Source organism: Sinocyclocheilus grahami, unplaced genomic scaffold, assembly GCF_001515645.1.
Source record: "Sinocyclocheilus grahami isolate Dianchi unplaced genomic scaffold, SAMN03320097.WGS_v1.1 scaffold9.1, whole genome shotgun sequence".
NCBI classification, from domain to species: domain Eukaryota; kingdom Metazoa; phylum Chordata; class Actinopteri; order Cypriniformes; family Cyprinidae; genus Sinocyclocheilus; species Sinocyclocheilus grahami.
Window position 1 is genome coordinate 790,285 of NW_015505188.1, and position 15,227 is coordinate 805,511.

A 15,227-nucleotide genomic window follows, 5' to 3' on the forward strand; every position below is an offset into this window, starting at 1 on the left:
TTTGAAGTGAATCTGGACAAATTTGGAAATAGTGTAGTTGTTGATGTCAAGAGGTAGCGTGAGCTGTGACTCCACCTGAACTGTGGGAGCCTGGACTAAAGCCAAACAATCAGAATGGAGCTCTCTACCTCCTAAAAAGACGTGAGAGGTGAGAAGTGAGACAGGCAGTGCATGCTGTATATACATGCTACTGTTCACTACTGTAAGTTTGGGGTCGGTAAGGATTTTTAATCTTTTATGCTCAACAAGGCTGTTTATTTGATGAAAAAATACAGTTAAAAAAACTGCAAAACTGTGAAATATTATTAAAGTTTAAAACAACTGTTTCTATTTTTATATATTTTAAACTGCAAAGCAAAGTTATATTTTAAATTAAGCAAAGCTGAATTTTCAGCATCATTACTCCAGTCTTCAATGTCACATGATCCTTCAGAAATCATTCTAATATGCTGATTTAGTGCTCAAGAAACTGCTTTATGGCTTTAGGCTGCTTTATGTGAACACCTTGATAAATTTTTTATGATTCTTTGATAAACAGAAAGTTCAATATCATTTATTTAAATATATATTATGTTATATTAGTGTTTCTTAGCGTGAGAAAATGCAGTACCAGCGGCTGCCTGCAGCAATGCTCCAAGTTCAGCTGGAATGACAAGATGAGTGACGTTGACCACTTCCCGTTTAGACAGCTCCTGCAAATAAAAGATATAGTGTATTATTCAGAACAGATTTTGATCAATGTAAGTTTTTCAGTGGAAACAATTTCATAATATTTCACCCTATATGCTGTAGGCATACGAAATACAGTAAAATGTGGTCCATTTAGACAGTAAATGTCATTATAACCATTTCTATTCTATATTTCACCCTATACAGGTGCATCTCAATAAATTAGAATGTCGTGGAAAAGTTCATTTATTTCAGTAATTCAACTCAAATTGTGAAACTCGTGTGTTAAATAAATTCAATGCACACAGACTGAAGTAGTTTAAGTCTTTGGTTCTTTTAATTGTGATGATTTTGGCTCACATTTAACATTATTGTGAGAAACAAGAGACCAAAAAATGCAGGTGAGCTGAAGGCCACTGTCAAAGAAACCTGGGCTTCCATACCACATCAGCAGTGCCACAAACTGATCACCACCATGCCACGCCGAATTGAGGCAGTAATTAAAGCAAAAGGAGCCCCTACCAAGTATTGAGTACATGTACAGTAAATGAACATACTTTCCAGAAGGCCAACAATTCACTTAAAATGTTTTTTTATTGGTCTTATGAAGTACTCTAATTTGTTGAGATAGTGAATTGGTGGGTTTTTGTTAAATGTGAGCCAAACTCATCACAATTAAAAGAAGACTTAAAATACTTCAGTCTGTGTGCACTGAATCTATTTAATACACGAGTTTCACAATTTGAGTTGAATTACTGAAATAAATGAACTTTTCCACGACATTATTGAGATCCACCTGTATACTGTAGGCATAAGAAATACAGTAAAAGGTGGTCCATTTAGACAGTAAATGTCATTATAACCATTTCTATTCTCCTTTGCTCCTCTTCTGCCTTTCTCCTGGCCTCGTATCTCAGCTAAAACAAAAGAAAAAGAAGCAAAACTATTAAATGTGGGATTGTTGCTCAGCTTGACCACTATGCACTAAAACCGCATTGTTCTTACCTTAATGTATCTCTTGCGATCAACGTACATATGGATCAGAGAGCGGAATTTCACCAGGCTAGCTCTCATTTTCACATACCGTTTTCTGTGCAAAGAATGTAAAATAATATTTTACAAAAGGGGTCTTAGGAGCCAGAAGGATTTAGAGTGATAAATGATAGTTTGCACCTTGTGAGAAAGCCTCGGCAGTGGGCCTGCAGCCGTATGATCTTCATGCGGAAGGCCGTATAGCGTTTTCTCACAAAGAACATCCTGACATAACGCTGCAAAATCAGGGCAGCTACGTGCCTTACTCGGTCCCTCTTGCTCTCCAACAGGAAGTATATGTCCTCTTTCATGAACAACTAACAAACAAAATGTGCAACGCTCATGTAGCCAGACTTTTCACATCATAAAGTCTGGTCCACATTGTAAAATATCTGTGCCAAGGACTACCTGTGGGTGGTGTGACAGACTAAGGCCGCATCCAAATCGCATACTCTCTGAGTAGGAACTACTTTTGTAAGTAATGTGTAATTACTTTACAATCATTAAAAAGTATATTCTTTATAGTATGAATGAAATCCAGACATACTACATCTGTCATGTTGTCATTGTCATGTGACCTACCAACATCAGTTATGTTGCTTCACTGCCATTCATAACTCATCTACTATGGCCTCATGGGATGCTAAAGTATCCATCAGATGTGCACTTCGGAATCTCGCCGGAAGTAGTAAGTCATCCAGGTGTGTTTTATGAATACTGTGAATTCAGACATACTACTCTTTTCACATATGTTTTATGCCTACTATATAGTAGGAAAGTATACGATTTCGGATGCAGCCTAAGACTAGGTGAAAAGTGACAAGTGCACTTATCAGAATCATGCTCACCTTGCTGACACCGACTTGAAATGCTCCTGGTCTAACAGGACAAAGCTTCCTCAACATGATGACACAGTTTTCACCACTGGCAGGAGGCGGCTGTTTGAGGCCTAGCAGGGACTTGTATCTTAATACAACCAAATAATTGAATAATTAATTCAATTTGAGTCTTTAAATTGCCTCTTCTTAGTTTGACACTTCTAGCTCTTACCTGAAAAGGAAGACATCAAATGGCATTCTGATCGGATAGCCCTCACTTCTGATTCGAATTGTTTCCAAAATCCCAGAATAGTTAAGTTGGGCACTGACCAGCTCCATGTCAAACACACCAGGCTCCTGCGGTGTTATACACACTCTCTCAATCAATTTCAATTCCAGCCAAGATGCAAATAGCTTAATACCTCTGAACCCAGTGACTCCTGTTCCTTACCTTGTTTTGGTTTGGCTTTATGCACCTCACAAAATATGGGTTGGCTCTGTTAGTACAAAATAGAAGAAAGTACTTGGTGATAAATAACGAAGCTAATCAAAGTCAACAAGAGATTCATGTAGACAGCGTAATGCACACTTTAGGTGGTCTACCTCTCCATCTTTTCAATGAGCTCCATGAGGGATAGTTGGAACTTGGCTGCCACCGTTGAGGCCTGATATCGCCGCGTTACTGTGCTGTTCTTCCCAACATGGGATTGTTGGTTGAGGGCCTCAGCATAGCTCATAAAGAGATAGGCAACCATCTAAAACCACAGTGAGATAAGGTTCCGTTTATTAGGGTCATTTAATTCCTAGCTAATGATGGCTAAATAATTTCCCTTACCTTGTTTTTGCTCTGAATAAAAAGGTCAAGAACATCCTGGTGAACTTGATCGTAATTCTTATCCAGAAATTTATGAACCTGTGAAGCATCACAAAAAGTTCGGACCATTCCTCCACTAATACTTTATTAGGGAATAATTCAAATATTTGATAGTTCAAAGCTAGTAGTTTAAATGCACCTGATAAGTGACCTTCCCAGCATAATGCTTGATAGTAAATTCAGGGAGAGGCATTTTTGGCTTGGAATACAGTGGATTGTTGCCATGGTGATAGTGGCATTTCTGAAGGAAGGTGTGATCTGTAGCCTAGTAGAAAAATTATTTAAAAGGAGGTTAATTAAAATGTGATGCAAACTAGTAGTGATGAATAGATAAACACTAACAAGAACACTGAACATTAAGAAGAAATGACACCTGTGGAAACCCGCTCTGATCATCAAGAATTCGGAGTATCCCATGAGGCTTTGCTGCAATGAGGTCAATGCAGGCCTGGTTGTCAGAGAAAGGCACCTCTTCCCAGTTGATTTGCTCTCTGTTATATTCATCCTTGGATATTCAAAAGAAAATAATTTTTCAGATGCATACCACAGGCAATTTACTCATCTACAGTTCTCAGAGGATTAGATTGAATAAAGACAGCTTACTTGTTCTTCTTTGAAAATGACCCTGTTGAAAAAGAACTGAAGGTACTCGTTTGCATAATTTATGCAAAGCTGTTCAAAGCTGTTGAAGGTAAGGTCCTACAAAGCACAGAAAAGATTCATTCGTACGAAATCCAAATTTTACAGCAATGTAGAGTATTAGCAAACCCTTTTACTGGGTGAGCAAACAAGTTACAGCAGCATACCTCAAATCCATAGATATCAAGGATGGAGATAGAAATTGCTTCATTCCGAGGATAAACCTGCCTATTTATTCTGTCTGTTAGCCAGCTGAACAGAAGGGAATACAGGATCTTGGCAACAGCATCTCTGTTGTTTGAGAGGGAAAATTACCATAATTTGATTACTTTAGTGCTCAGTAGTTAGACAATAATATCTGAAGAACCCTACATGCAGGTTTTCCATTTCATCCATAAGGATGAAGCTCTCTGAATGTCTGCCTGGAACTTTTCATGACACTAATGCTAAAACTAATACACATGAATGTTCATTACTATCTTGGTTTTCAATTACATATTTCTTATTTCTTCTTTAATTCTTTAATTAATTTAATTCTTATTAAGTCTTTAATTCATTACCCCTTTATTTTTTATTATACCCCTTTTGCTTTGAATTTTTTGAATTTTTATTGAATTATAGGAAGTGTGCCTTGTCACACAACTTCACTTAAAGTTACAATTTTATGGAGAAAATTATCCTGTTTGCTGAAAAATACAACTGACATAAATGTCATATCCCGACGATATCTGTGACGGCCCTATAGCCTCTGTAAATAGTCAAATAAAATGGGCTGCAGTCAGATTTAGCCAATCAGAAGGCTTGTAAAGGGAGTTCTGCCTGTCAATAATTTTCTGCATCCACCGGGTGCTGAGAGCATGATAGACTCATCTGAAGTACTTTTCAGGAGTTTGTAGGGTGTGAAATATTAGCATTAAAAATTACAGCTTACAAGGCCAAACGTCGAAAAGACTAGGAAGACGAAACCAAAAAATAAACAAGACGAGAGGGAACACCGGTAAACTTTCCCAGAGGAAGTTGAGAGCTTCAAAGTGCTTGAAAGCAGATGCAGAGCCTGCTTTTCTTCTGTTTGACATGTACAAACGCCATGGTAACACCGGTTATGTCTAAGTGAAATATAGCATATGGAAATGCATTGTAGTTTTTCTACCTGGCATCAATTGCACTCTCAACAGTCAAGGGGGTGAAGATCTTTTCCCTCATTGTTTCCTGTTTAAAAAAAAAGTACAGAATAATCAGAAATACTTGTAGCAAGGTTTCTGAAAAGGATCAACTTACATGTTCTGTTATATTAAAACACAACACTTTTACTGTGTTGTGGAAACCAGCTTTTACTGGAAACCAGCTTTATTCAAATGTTGCTGATCTCTTTGAGATGAAATGTTGCTAAGGCACTATCAGTAGGCAAGTGAAACTGATATGGCCCTATAAGAGGAGCAGCCTACAGCGCTAGTGTCGGTAGATGTAAACACACCCCGGCATCTGTGGCAAGACAATACTAATCCCTTTCAACTGATGACATTAAGGCCTTTAAATAAAAAATCTTTCCTTAAATAGTTTAACGTTGTGGTAGAAGAATTCTCCTTCGCATTCACTTTACTTGGATATATCTGTCTCTTAGCGGGATAAAATTCTGGTCTCGATGTCTGAAAGCAGGGCTTTAATGGTTTCATCAGATAAGAAAAGCCTGGTAGCATGAGATCACCATGCAATTCAGTTGGACAAAGCGAAATTACTTTGAGTACGGTCCTCTCCTGTTACATAGGGAGTACCTGATTCTCTAATGAAAAGAATTAGCTAAATTACTTTAAGAGCCCTCAGAGGTGTCACAGTAGCAGCCATGAGTAGTACTCTAAATGACTTAGCACATTTCAACATGGCAATGGGACTGTGAACATTGATGAGCACTGGCTCTATCCAAGACCAACTGAGACAAAAGCTGATCTGAAACAAGATGCTGTGTGAAGGATCATATGAAAGGTTTTTCGATGATACATCTGAAATCAGGAACTGATATGGCTCTGAAGTGAGGAAAGATGCTGAAACAGAATACGCATATGTTGATGGTGTCCATCAGAGGAAGGTTAAGAATCAACTCTACATACCTCAGATGGAAAATATGTGAAATGGAAACAATTGGGAGTTCATAAGGAAACATCTTCTTTTTTAAAAACCCTGGATGCTTCTTCATTTCCAGAAACTGTACTGGACAAGGAATGCTGGAACTTTAAAGACTTTTCCTTTTGTTGGCGTGGAATTTTGGATAGTTTCAAACATTTCTCAGGTTTGAATAGGAACATTTGAATAAGCTCTCTATTTGTTTTAATTGACACATCTGAGAGATTTTACTATTGGGCCTTGCCTTTTCATGAATTGATATAAATTATTAGACTGAAATAGGAGCATATATATGTAGCATGCATTTGCAGCTGCTATCTATCATCATGTTTTGTTATATTATTAATGTAAACAGTTAAAATATTTCTCCATCCCTCATTCACAATATCTTTGTCATAGCATTGCTTGTTTTGTCTCGATCAGCATGACAGTGTCATTGGCTCAAGCAGTGGTGTGATTTTAAGGCAGGTTTGTCTGATGCAGAAGGTCAAGGTTTGGCTAGTTAGCAAGGTTGAGTTAGCCCCGCTTGGTAATACCATAACTACACCATAGATCTATACTAAGATGTTCTTTAGTTTATAGAGTGCAACATTGGGGTTCCAGAAGTAAAACTCCCATGTATATTCTTCATAGGGAAATTTCAACATATATTTAAATAATTGTGTTCAACAGCAGAATTTCTGGTAGAAAACGACATTACTCATGAGAAATTTCCACCAATCAAAGAATTATGACAAGCAAATAGCACCAAAAAACTCTTTAGCAGCTGCCCATTCCCATGAAGCACTGCAAATGACGAATGTTGAGTCAATTTGCCTACACTCTCAAAGTATTTCAATATTTGTATGCATAATATGCATAACAATGAATGTACAATATATTCTTTATCTTTGAATCAGTAGTTTTGTTTCTCATCATTTTTAATTGTATTATGCCATTCACAATGCTTCAAGGGATTGTATTTTTTTCTTCATTAAAGCTATTTAGTACACAGTCTTATATTGTCTTTTTGTCCCATTTTAGCACTTTTTCCCCTTCAAATCAAAGTTTGTTATGTTATAATTGTTGTTATGTTGTAATTCACGGCTTGTTTCCTGGCTTATAACTTTCAACAATATAACTTAAGTAACTTATAACAAAGCCTTATTTAAAACCCTTACAAGAAAAAAAATGAATGAGAAGAATACTTCTTAAACTGCTGAAAAAGTTGGTGAGCACTGTTGCAGAAAGTAAAGTTTTGTTACACAATCCTTTTGATCGCAGTGTATTCACAGTAGAACAGCCTTTTAGGTTTTGGAGATGTTGAATGTGATTGTGATGGACTGGTTAAGCAGGGTTAATACTGTGTCAGACCTCTTGGTGGCACCCCTGCAGAGGGTTGGATGGTATTTGCTACACAATAAAGACATAAAAACACAGTCTATGATGGGAGGCTGATATGGCTTCAGGGCACCTTGATGTCTGTTTCTGCCCAGGGTTTTCCCTGACTGGGTTACATGAGTTACCACAGTGATATGGCCTGCTGCCCTGCCATAATCAACTTGGCATGTTATACTATCTGAGGGATTTGGGGCTTATACGCACCATTTGCGGCTTTCTTTTGGTGTCTTGTGCTTGCTATCAAATTGAGCAGTCTTGACATTTGGATGGTTGTGTTTCCAAGAAAAATTATTTAAAGAAAACGATGTAATGATAAATCCTTCACTAACAGTATGTTGATACTTGGCGTGGGACCTTGACGTAAGGTCTGCCTGGAGGTCATGTAAGGTCTAGAGGTGAGTCACTGACTCTTCCTGTTAATGTCCTCGAGTCCAGTCTATCTCAAACAGTGTCAAACAGTGTCAGTTCATGTGAAACACAATATGCAGTGGCTGCAAAAATATTTAGACACTCAAGCCATTAAGTCTATGAATGTCATTATGACAAAGCAGTTGTCATCTATTATAGAGAAAGATAGCATGCTTTTCAGTTAAGCACTTAAAAACAAAACATTTGTTCAAAATTGACTCTTTGTGGTTCTCAAACGTTAATGTAATATGTTTAGAGTTAATTTGCTGAACTACAGTGTGTACTTGAGGGAAACTGACTTCTTTCCTTGAGGGAAACTGACTTCCTACATCTAGTGAAAATCATCTGTAAATCCAGTAAAATTTTGCGCAAAAATGGCTCTGAAAATAATGCTAGTTCTGAGAAAAAAATTAATTTTGCATTGATGGTTTCTTTTATTATCCAGTGCAATAAAATAACAACAATGCATTAAGACAATTGTCTAATGCAAAAAAAATAATGAAAAATTTGACTTAAGCGTCCAAAGGTTTTTGGGCTGCTGTATATAACAATCCCCGCTATAAGTAGATTTGATATTGCTGCTGTAATACAGGTACTCCTGTAGCAGTTAGATGAGAGGAAGATAACTAGAGGGACTTTTTTTTATTTTTTACTTTTTTTTACATTTGCTAGCATATGTTCAAGTTGTTTTGGTCATGTGTCTTGTTTCTCATTGGTTGGATTGTGTCACCCATTTTGTTTGATATAGCCCTCATGTTGCTATTGTCTCTTTTCTAGCTTTGTCTCCTGTAACCATTGTTGGTGAGTGTCATGTTTTATGTTCAGGTTTAAGTTCTTGTTCATTTCATGTTTCTTTGTCAAGCCAAGTATGATCAAGTCAAGTCTTCTGGATATCAAACTGCACTTGGGTTTCATCACAACTGAAACCCAAGTGGACTCTAATGTTACAATAATAAAATATTTACAGTATAATAGCATTTTCATTTTATTAAATAAGTTGTTTCAACTAAGTATAAAGCATACCCAAAAATAGAAACTACATCTGTGTTATGTAACATGTGATAATGTTTAGTATTGAAGACATTATCAAGCAGGTTTTTCTTACCGTGACTTTGAAAGTAATGGACTTCTGTAGACCCTCTGGGGAAATCTGTAGAATTTCAGCCACCACTCGGATCTCCTGAGCACTTACAACTGATGCCACTTCCTGAGATTCAGTCTGCCAAGATATGGAGTCAAAAAAAAGAAACTTAATTCATGGCACCACTAAAAAAGGGCATCATAACACATCAACAAGAAAGAAATCCAAGTGAGGAAGATACATTTGATTGAATTTCACTGTACCTCATATCTCTCAAAGAAGACATTTCCTAAGTGGAGGATGGAAGACAGGATCCTGAAGATTCCACTCTGGTCTTCGGCACTGAAGTGAAGTATTTCCATAGCGCTGAGGAGCCTGCGGAAGTCCTCCCCATCATTTTTGCCAACAATCTCACAGTCTCCACCCTTGCAACCAAAAAGAGCATCCACGAAAGTGAAAAGCAGTTTAACAGCAGTGCTTTTGAATTTTTGAGGCTTTTATTGCTGTAATGATCTAGATGATTAAAACATGGCCTCACTTGATTGAGGTAATAATACGTCTCTGCGTCTTGAAGGTATAAAGACTGTTTCTGCTGTGAAGGAAGGCCTGCAAGCATCTCATAAAAAATGTGATAGTTTCTTTCATCTTTGGCCTAAGAGATAAAAATTAAAGAAATTAACCTTTCAGACGTCTATAAAGAATTTGTTTATTGAATGATGAAATTTTAAATGTCCATATGAGCATTATGTAAAGTACCTGAAACACAATCCTGGACTTTTCAAGTAGATACTGTGAGGTTATGGCACCGCTGATTACCCCTCTGTTTGAAGCAAGAAAATCAGACAAGCATTAATATGTAATTTGCAACTTAACCCATGTACACCAACATACAGGCCTTTTAACTAGCCTCATGTTAATCTTGACCCTGTTATCTTCTTTCAGTTGTAAAGTTACTCCAAAGAAATGCTTACTCTTAATAGGTATGTCCATAACACAGTAAAGAGACTTGATATTGATGAACTTACGCTTCCATAAATATTTCCATGTATTTCCCAAATCGACTGGAGTTATCGTTCCGTACAGTTTTGGCATTTCCAAAAGACTCTAAAAGAGGAGTTGCTTCAAGAATCTGTAGAATAAGCAATGTAGCAATAAACTGCTGTAATTATACAACACTGCAAAGTACTATCCTTTTAATTCCTGTTAAACTATCTAAAATACTTAAAACAAGATAAATTTACTTAAAAAAGCAACACTGCATGAGAAATGCATTCATAGATTCTATCTTGAATGTGAGTGTATATTGTATTACTGCACCCACTGGCACATTTTTTCACTTGTTTTTTAACTTGTTTAACATGTTAAAAAAATCTGCCAGTGCAATAAGACAAATTACACTTTTTACAAGATACAATCTATGACAAGTCTTAATTTTACTGTCTTCCATTAAGCAAAAAGTGCATATGATCACTTGAACAATATGAACAACACACTTTTTACTTTATTATTTATTATTATAAATAATAATTATATTATTTATTTATTATTATTATTATTATTATTATATATATATATATTAATATTTTATAAGCAACACTGCATGAGAAATGCATTCATAGATTCTATCTTGAATGTGAGTGTATATTGTATTACTGCACCCACTGGCAGATTTTTTCACTTGTTTTTTAACTTGTTTAACATGTTAAAAAAATCTGCCAGTGCAATAAGACAAATTACACTTTTTACAAGATACAATCTATGACAAGTCTTAATTTTACTGTCTTCCATTAAGCAAAAAGTGCATATGATCACTTGAACAATATGAACAACACACTTTTTACTTTATTATTTATTATTATAAATAATAATTATATTATTTATTTATTATTATTATTATTATTATTATATATATATATATTAATATTTTATAGGTAATAAAAAAAAGCTTTTGCACACTTGCATATCCCAAAGTGCAACAACTCATGCAACATATAGGGTACAAACAACAGAAGGCCAAACAGAAGTACAATACCTCAATCTGTATCGTTGCATAAAAGTTAAATAGAAGAAAAAGATTAGTTAAAAAGTGTGCATGAACTGAATTCTAACAGTTTTAAAAGAGTTCATGAGCTTAACTCATACCTGCTGTGTGATGTTCTGTTTGTGATGTATTGCGGCTAAGTACCGGAGAACTAGCTTTGTGGTCTCTGTTTTACCAGAGCCACTCTCCCCACTGAAAGATAATAAGCACATTTAAACCACATGATGACTGTAACCCCCTAAATAACCAGTTTAACTACTTAATTGCACTTTAAATCGGCACAGAATGTGGCTTGGCATGCGAGGAACCGATTTCCTTGTCTTTTGCTATGCACTTAAGTAATGAGTTAGGTGTCTGATCAGCAGACAGAAGTGAAACTGAATGCTTGAGTGTAACTGTCGTTCCAGCTACTGTGAACAGCCATGGGTGTATTTCACAGAGACATGATCTAGCTTTGTGGTCTCTGTTTTACCAGAGCCACTCTCCCCACTGAAAGGCAATAAGCACATTTAAACCACATGATGACTGTAACCCCCTAAATAACCAGTTTAACTACTTAATTGCACTTTAAATCGGCACAGAATGTGGCTTGGCATGCGAGGAAACGATTTCCTTGTCTTTTGCTATGCACTTAAGTAATGAGTTAGGTGTCTGATCAGCAGACAGAAGTGAAACTGAATGCTTGAGTGTAACTGTCGTTCCAGCTACTGTGAACAGCCATGGGTGTATTTCACAGAGACATGATCTGCTGCTGCAATCATGGCCTAGACATCAGTAGTCTTTCCTTACAGCTATCTCCATCAGAGCTAGGTTTAAAGTTTTCCAGAAGATCAGTTGTGTCAAGTAGAACTGACACTGATGGTTCCATCAATGTAAAAGACTACTTGAGGTGACAGGACATAGATCAGCTATTTGAATTCTGACAATTCCTTTGTTTGATCTTCCATACCACATAATTATGAGTTAAGTTAAGTTGAACAGTGTTTAAATATATTTTAAATATTTCACTTACATTCTGTGAGATCAAAGTGTACCTTAATCCTACCTGATAATAATGCACTGGTTTTCTTTGGCATCCATCATTTTTGTGTATGAAGCATTTGCAATGGCAAATAGATGTCTGAAGACACAATGGAGAAGCACAACAAATGAAAGAAAAAAGTACAATGTAAGCAATTAGCCTTGCATTGATAAGAAAGTTCATTTTATAACAGTGCCAGTGCAAAAAAACTGTAAATGAATTCATTTGTTCATTTACTATTGTGAATGAATCAATGAATGAATGAATTTATTTATTTACTTATTTATTTATTTATAAACTTACGGAGGATTCTCTCCAAGCGCATGCCCTTTGTGTTGCAGAACCATGTCTGTTCCGTAGATGTTGAACATCTTGTATGGATTAACAGACACCAGGATACTTCCAATATAAGTCTTGGAAGAAAACAAAATTATTAGTTAATAATCTGTTTTTGATTATAGTTCATTAAAGAATTTAATTAGAATTGAATTCATTTTATTTCATTTTAAAGTTCATGCAAAATTCTTAGTAATACATTTTTTACAGTATAATAGCATTTTAATATTATTTAACCAGTGGTTTTAAAATATATACTTTTTAGTTCTAAAGAAACACATGAATAGTACATTTATGTGTTTCTTTATAACTAAGATATGCAAATATGCAGTGGACTTTGCAATTTACTTACATATATCAAATTGCGTTCAAACCTTTTCTTCAAATTCAGTAACACAGCACCTTCGTGCAGTTCCCTGGAAAGAGTTTTATTCTTTAACAAAGCATTTTCTTTTAAATGTGAACACAAAATTTAAGTTATCATATATACTGTGTTTGTGTGTGTGTGTGTGTGTGTGTGTGTGTGTACATGTTTTTCTATCCCAGTGAGGACTTAAACCCGAATGCACACGGACTCATGGGGACTCTTGTCATCGTGGGGACCTACATTTTTTTTTTTTTTTGAGAATGTAAAAATGCAGAAAGTTTTCTATGAGGGGTAGGTTTAGGTGTAGGGCGATAGAAAATACAGTTTGTACGCTATAAAAACCATTACGCCTATGAAGAGTCCCCGTAAACCACCAATACCAACATGTGTGTGTGTGTGTGTGTGTGTGTGTGTGTTTGTATTTCGCATTCATCTTATTCAGTAATTTCATACTCAAGCTGTGTCATGTCCTCAAAGCCATCCTCCTCTGCACGTTCACGGTACAGCATTGTGGGCAGGCTTCGAATTGAGTACATCTAAAAAGCATTTCAGTAAAAGAAAATTGTGTAAACAATGTGTAAACCAATCATTATATAAGGCCAATGTTTCACACCATTTTTACTTATAGACCTTAGTCAGGGTGGATGTCATATTGAATTTTACAAAAATGAAAATGAAGCTGTGGGACAGGCTTACAAGTCTTATAGACTTTGCAAGGACATGCATGGTTTTGAGTTTTTGTTTACATAAAGATGTTTTGGAAAGATATTTTGTCAATAACTGGCATGTACAATCAATTGAGCACACTGTACTTCTGTCAAAAAATTAAATATGCTGCTACCCTGACTAAAGTCTGTTGAAATTATACCTGATGCTGTTGTAATATAGCTGGCGTGGTAGGTGTATTTTGGTGCATTGTGGTTATTGTTCTTGTTTTGAGTTTGCCAAGTCATTTCTATTTTAATTGATTACTTCTAAAAAAAAAAAAAGATCCATCCAGTCATCCATAGTCTATATTGCCTAATATCTAGTAACCAATCCAGATAGCCAAGTCATAATATTTTCGTTTGACATTTGACATTGCCTGTTATTATTTTTAACCCCTAGTTTTAAACCTAAATTTCAGTCTTTCTAATCTAATTGTTTAATCTGAAGCTTCAGATCAGTAATATCATAGCATCATTTTAGTGGCACAGACATTGTATTATTTTTTTCTAGTGTATTTATTTCTAGTGTATGAGAATTTCACAGGTAAAGTCTAGATGGCAACAAAAACTAAGCAACGATTTCTTATATAGAGCAACTATATGCCAGTTATGTTACCTTATCATACCAGTTCCCTTGAGGTTCACCTTCTCTATCTGGTAGCCATGCAGGTTCTGTGCTATCTGTCTCTTGGCCAGGAAACACAGGGATGACAAAATTCTCCAGTTCTTCATCCCTATACATGGACCATTTTGTGAGGTTCTGAACAGTATGATGAGGGAGGACTCTTTCTGAAGACCAGACATCATCTGGCTCATGAAGATCTATTATTTGATTTTGAGCCCAGTGTTCACCAGACTGGCCCTGAATCTGAGGGGTCACTACTGCATACCTTGGGTCCTCTGGAGAACATCCCAGTGTTGACGGTAACTTGTAGGATGCTTTACGAAAGTTAACGTTCGTCAAGGCATTTCCCAGGAAGGGTGATGTGGGAGATTCACTTTGAGCTGGTTGACCCCTTGTCATGACTGATCCATCAGGCAATCTGTAAGATGCTTTACGAAGGTTTTGGTTCTGAAGGGCACTGGACAGCATTGAAGGGGGAGCTTGCTCTTGTTTTGGATTTCTAAACAGGCCAGAGGTACTAGGTAAGCGATAGTTGGCCTTACCAACATTTTGTAGTGCACTTGACAAATTAGAAGAAATTGATTTCTCTGGTTCTTGTTCAGAGCTCTTAGTCAAAAGTGTTCCATCAGGAAGTCTGTAGGAAGCTTTACGAAGGTTTGAATTCAAAAGAGCACTTGAAAGAAGTGGAGAGGATGACTGTTCTGCTGGTTGGTTTCGAGAAAAGAGAGAGCCATCAGGTAGTTTATAGGATGCTTTACGCAGGTTAATATTCTGTAGAGCTCTTCCCAGGTACGGTGAGGAATTTGTTGTGTCCGCGGCTTCATCAGTGCTATTGGATACAAGTGTTCCATCAGGAAGCCTGTAACTTGCTTTTCGAATGTTAGGATTCTGGAGAGCATTGGATAACAGTGAAGAAGATTGAGCTGGTTGTGCTGGCTCATTTCTTGATATTATTGTACCATCTGGGAGCCTATAAGTTGCTTTCCGGAGACTAGGGTTTTGCAAAGCATTTGACAGAACAGATGTAGTCATCTCCTCTTTTTGGCCTCCAAAATTCCTTGATATTATTGATGTATCAGGTAGTCGAAAGGAGGCACCTTGAAGGTTTGGA

General features: G+C 36.4%; 1 protein-coding gene across 1 annotated transcript in view; it reads right to left on the reverse strand.

Annotated features, from left to right (window-relative positions):
• myo15aa (myosin XVAa) overlaps positions 1-14,223 on the reverse strand; it is a 32,560-nt gene extending 18,337 nt beyond the window's left edge. Inside the window, 26 exon segments of the mRNA XM_016281916.1 lie at positions 1-131; positions 611-692; positions 1,533-1,586; positions 1,675-1,759; positions 1,843-2,018; positions 2,550-2,667; positions 2,752-2,876; positions 2,971-3,016; positions 3,123-3,274; positions 3,355-3,432; positions 3,533-3,658; positions 3,767-3,898; positions 3,997-4,092; positions 4,200-4,323; positions 5,183-5,241; positions 9,044-9,157; positions 9,283-9,444; positions 9,558-9,671; positions 9,776-9,839; positions 10,045-10,148; positions 11,156-11,252; positions 12,106-12,180; positions 12,385-12,494; positions 12,770-12,833; positions 13,238-13,320; positions 14,137-14,223. Of these exon segments, the coding sequence (XP_016137402.1) occupies positions 1-131; positions 611-692; positions 1,533-1,586; positions 1,675-1,759; positions 1,843-2,018; positions 2,550-2,667; positions 2,752-2,876; positions 2,971-3,016; positions 3,123-3,274; positions 3,355-3,432; positions 3,533-3,658; positions 3,767-3,898; positions 3,997-4,092; positions 4,200-4,323; positions 5,183-5,241; positions 9,044-9,157; positions 9,283-9,444; positions 9,558-9,671; positions 9,776-9,839; positions 10,045-10,148; positions 11,156-11,252; positions 12,106-12,180; positions 12,385-12,494; positions 12,770-12,833; positions 13,238-13,320; positions 14,137-14,223 (2,658 nt within the window).
• Between the last annotated feature and the right edge of the window lie 1,004 nt (positions 14,224-15,227).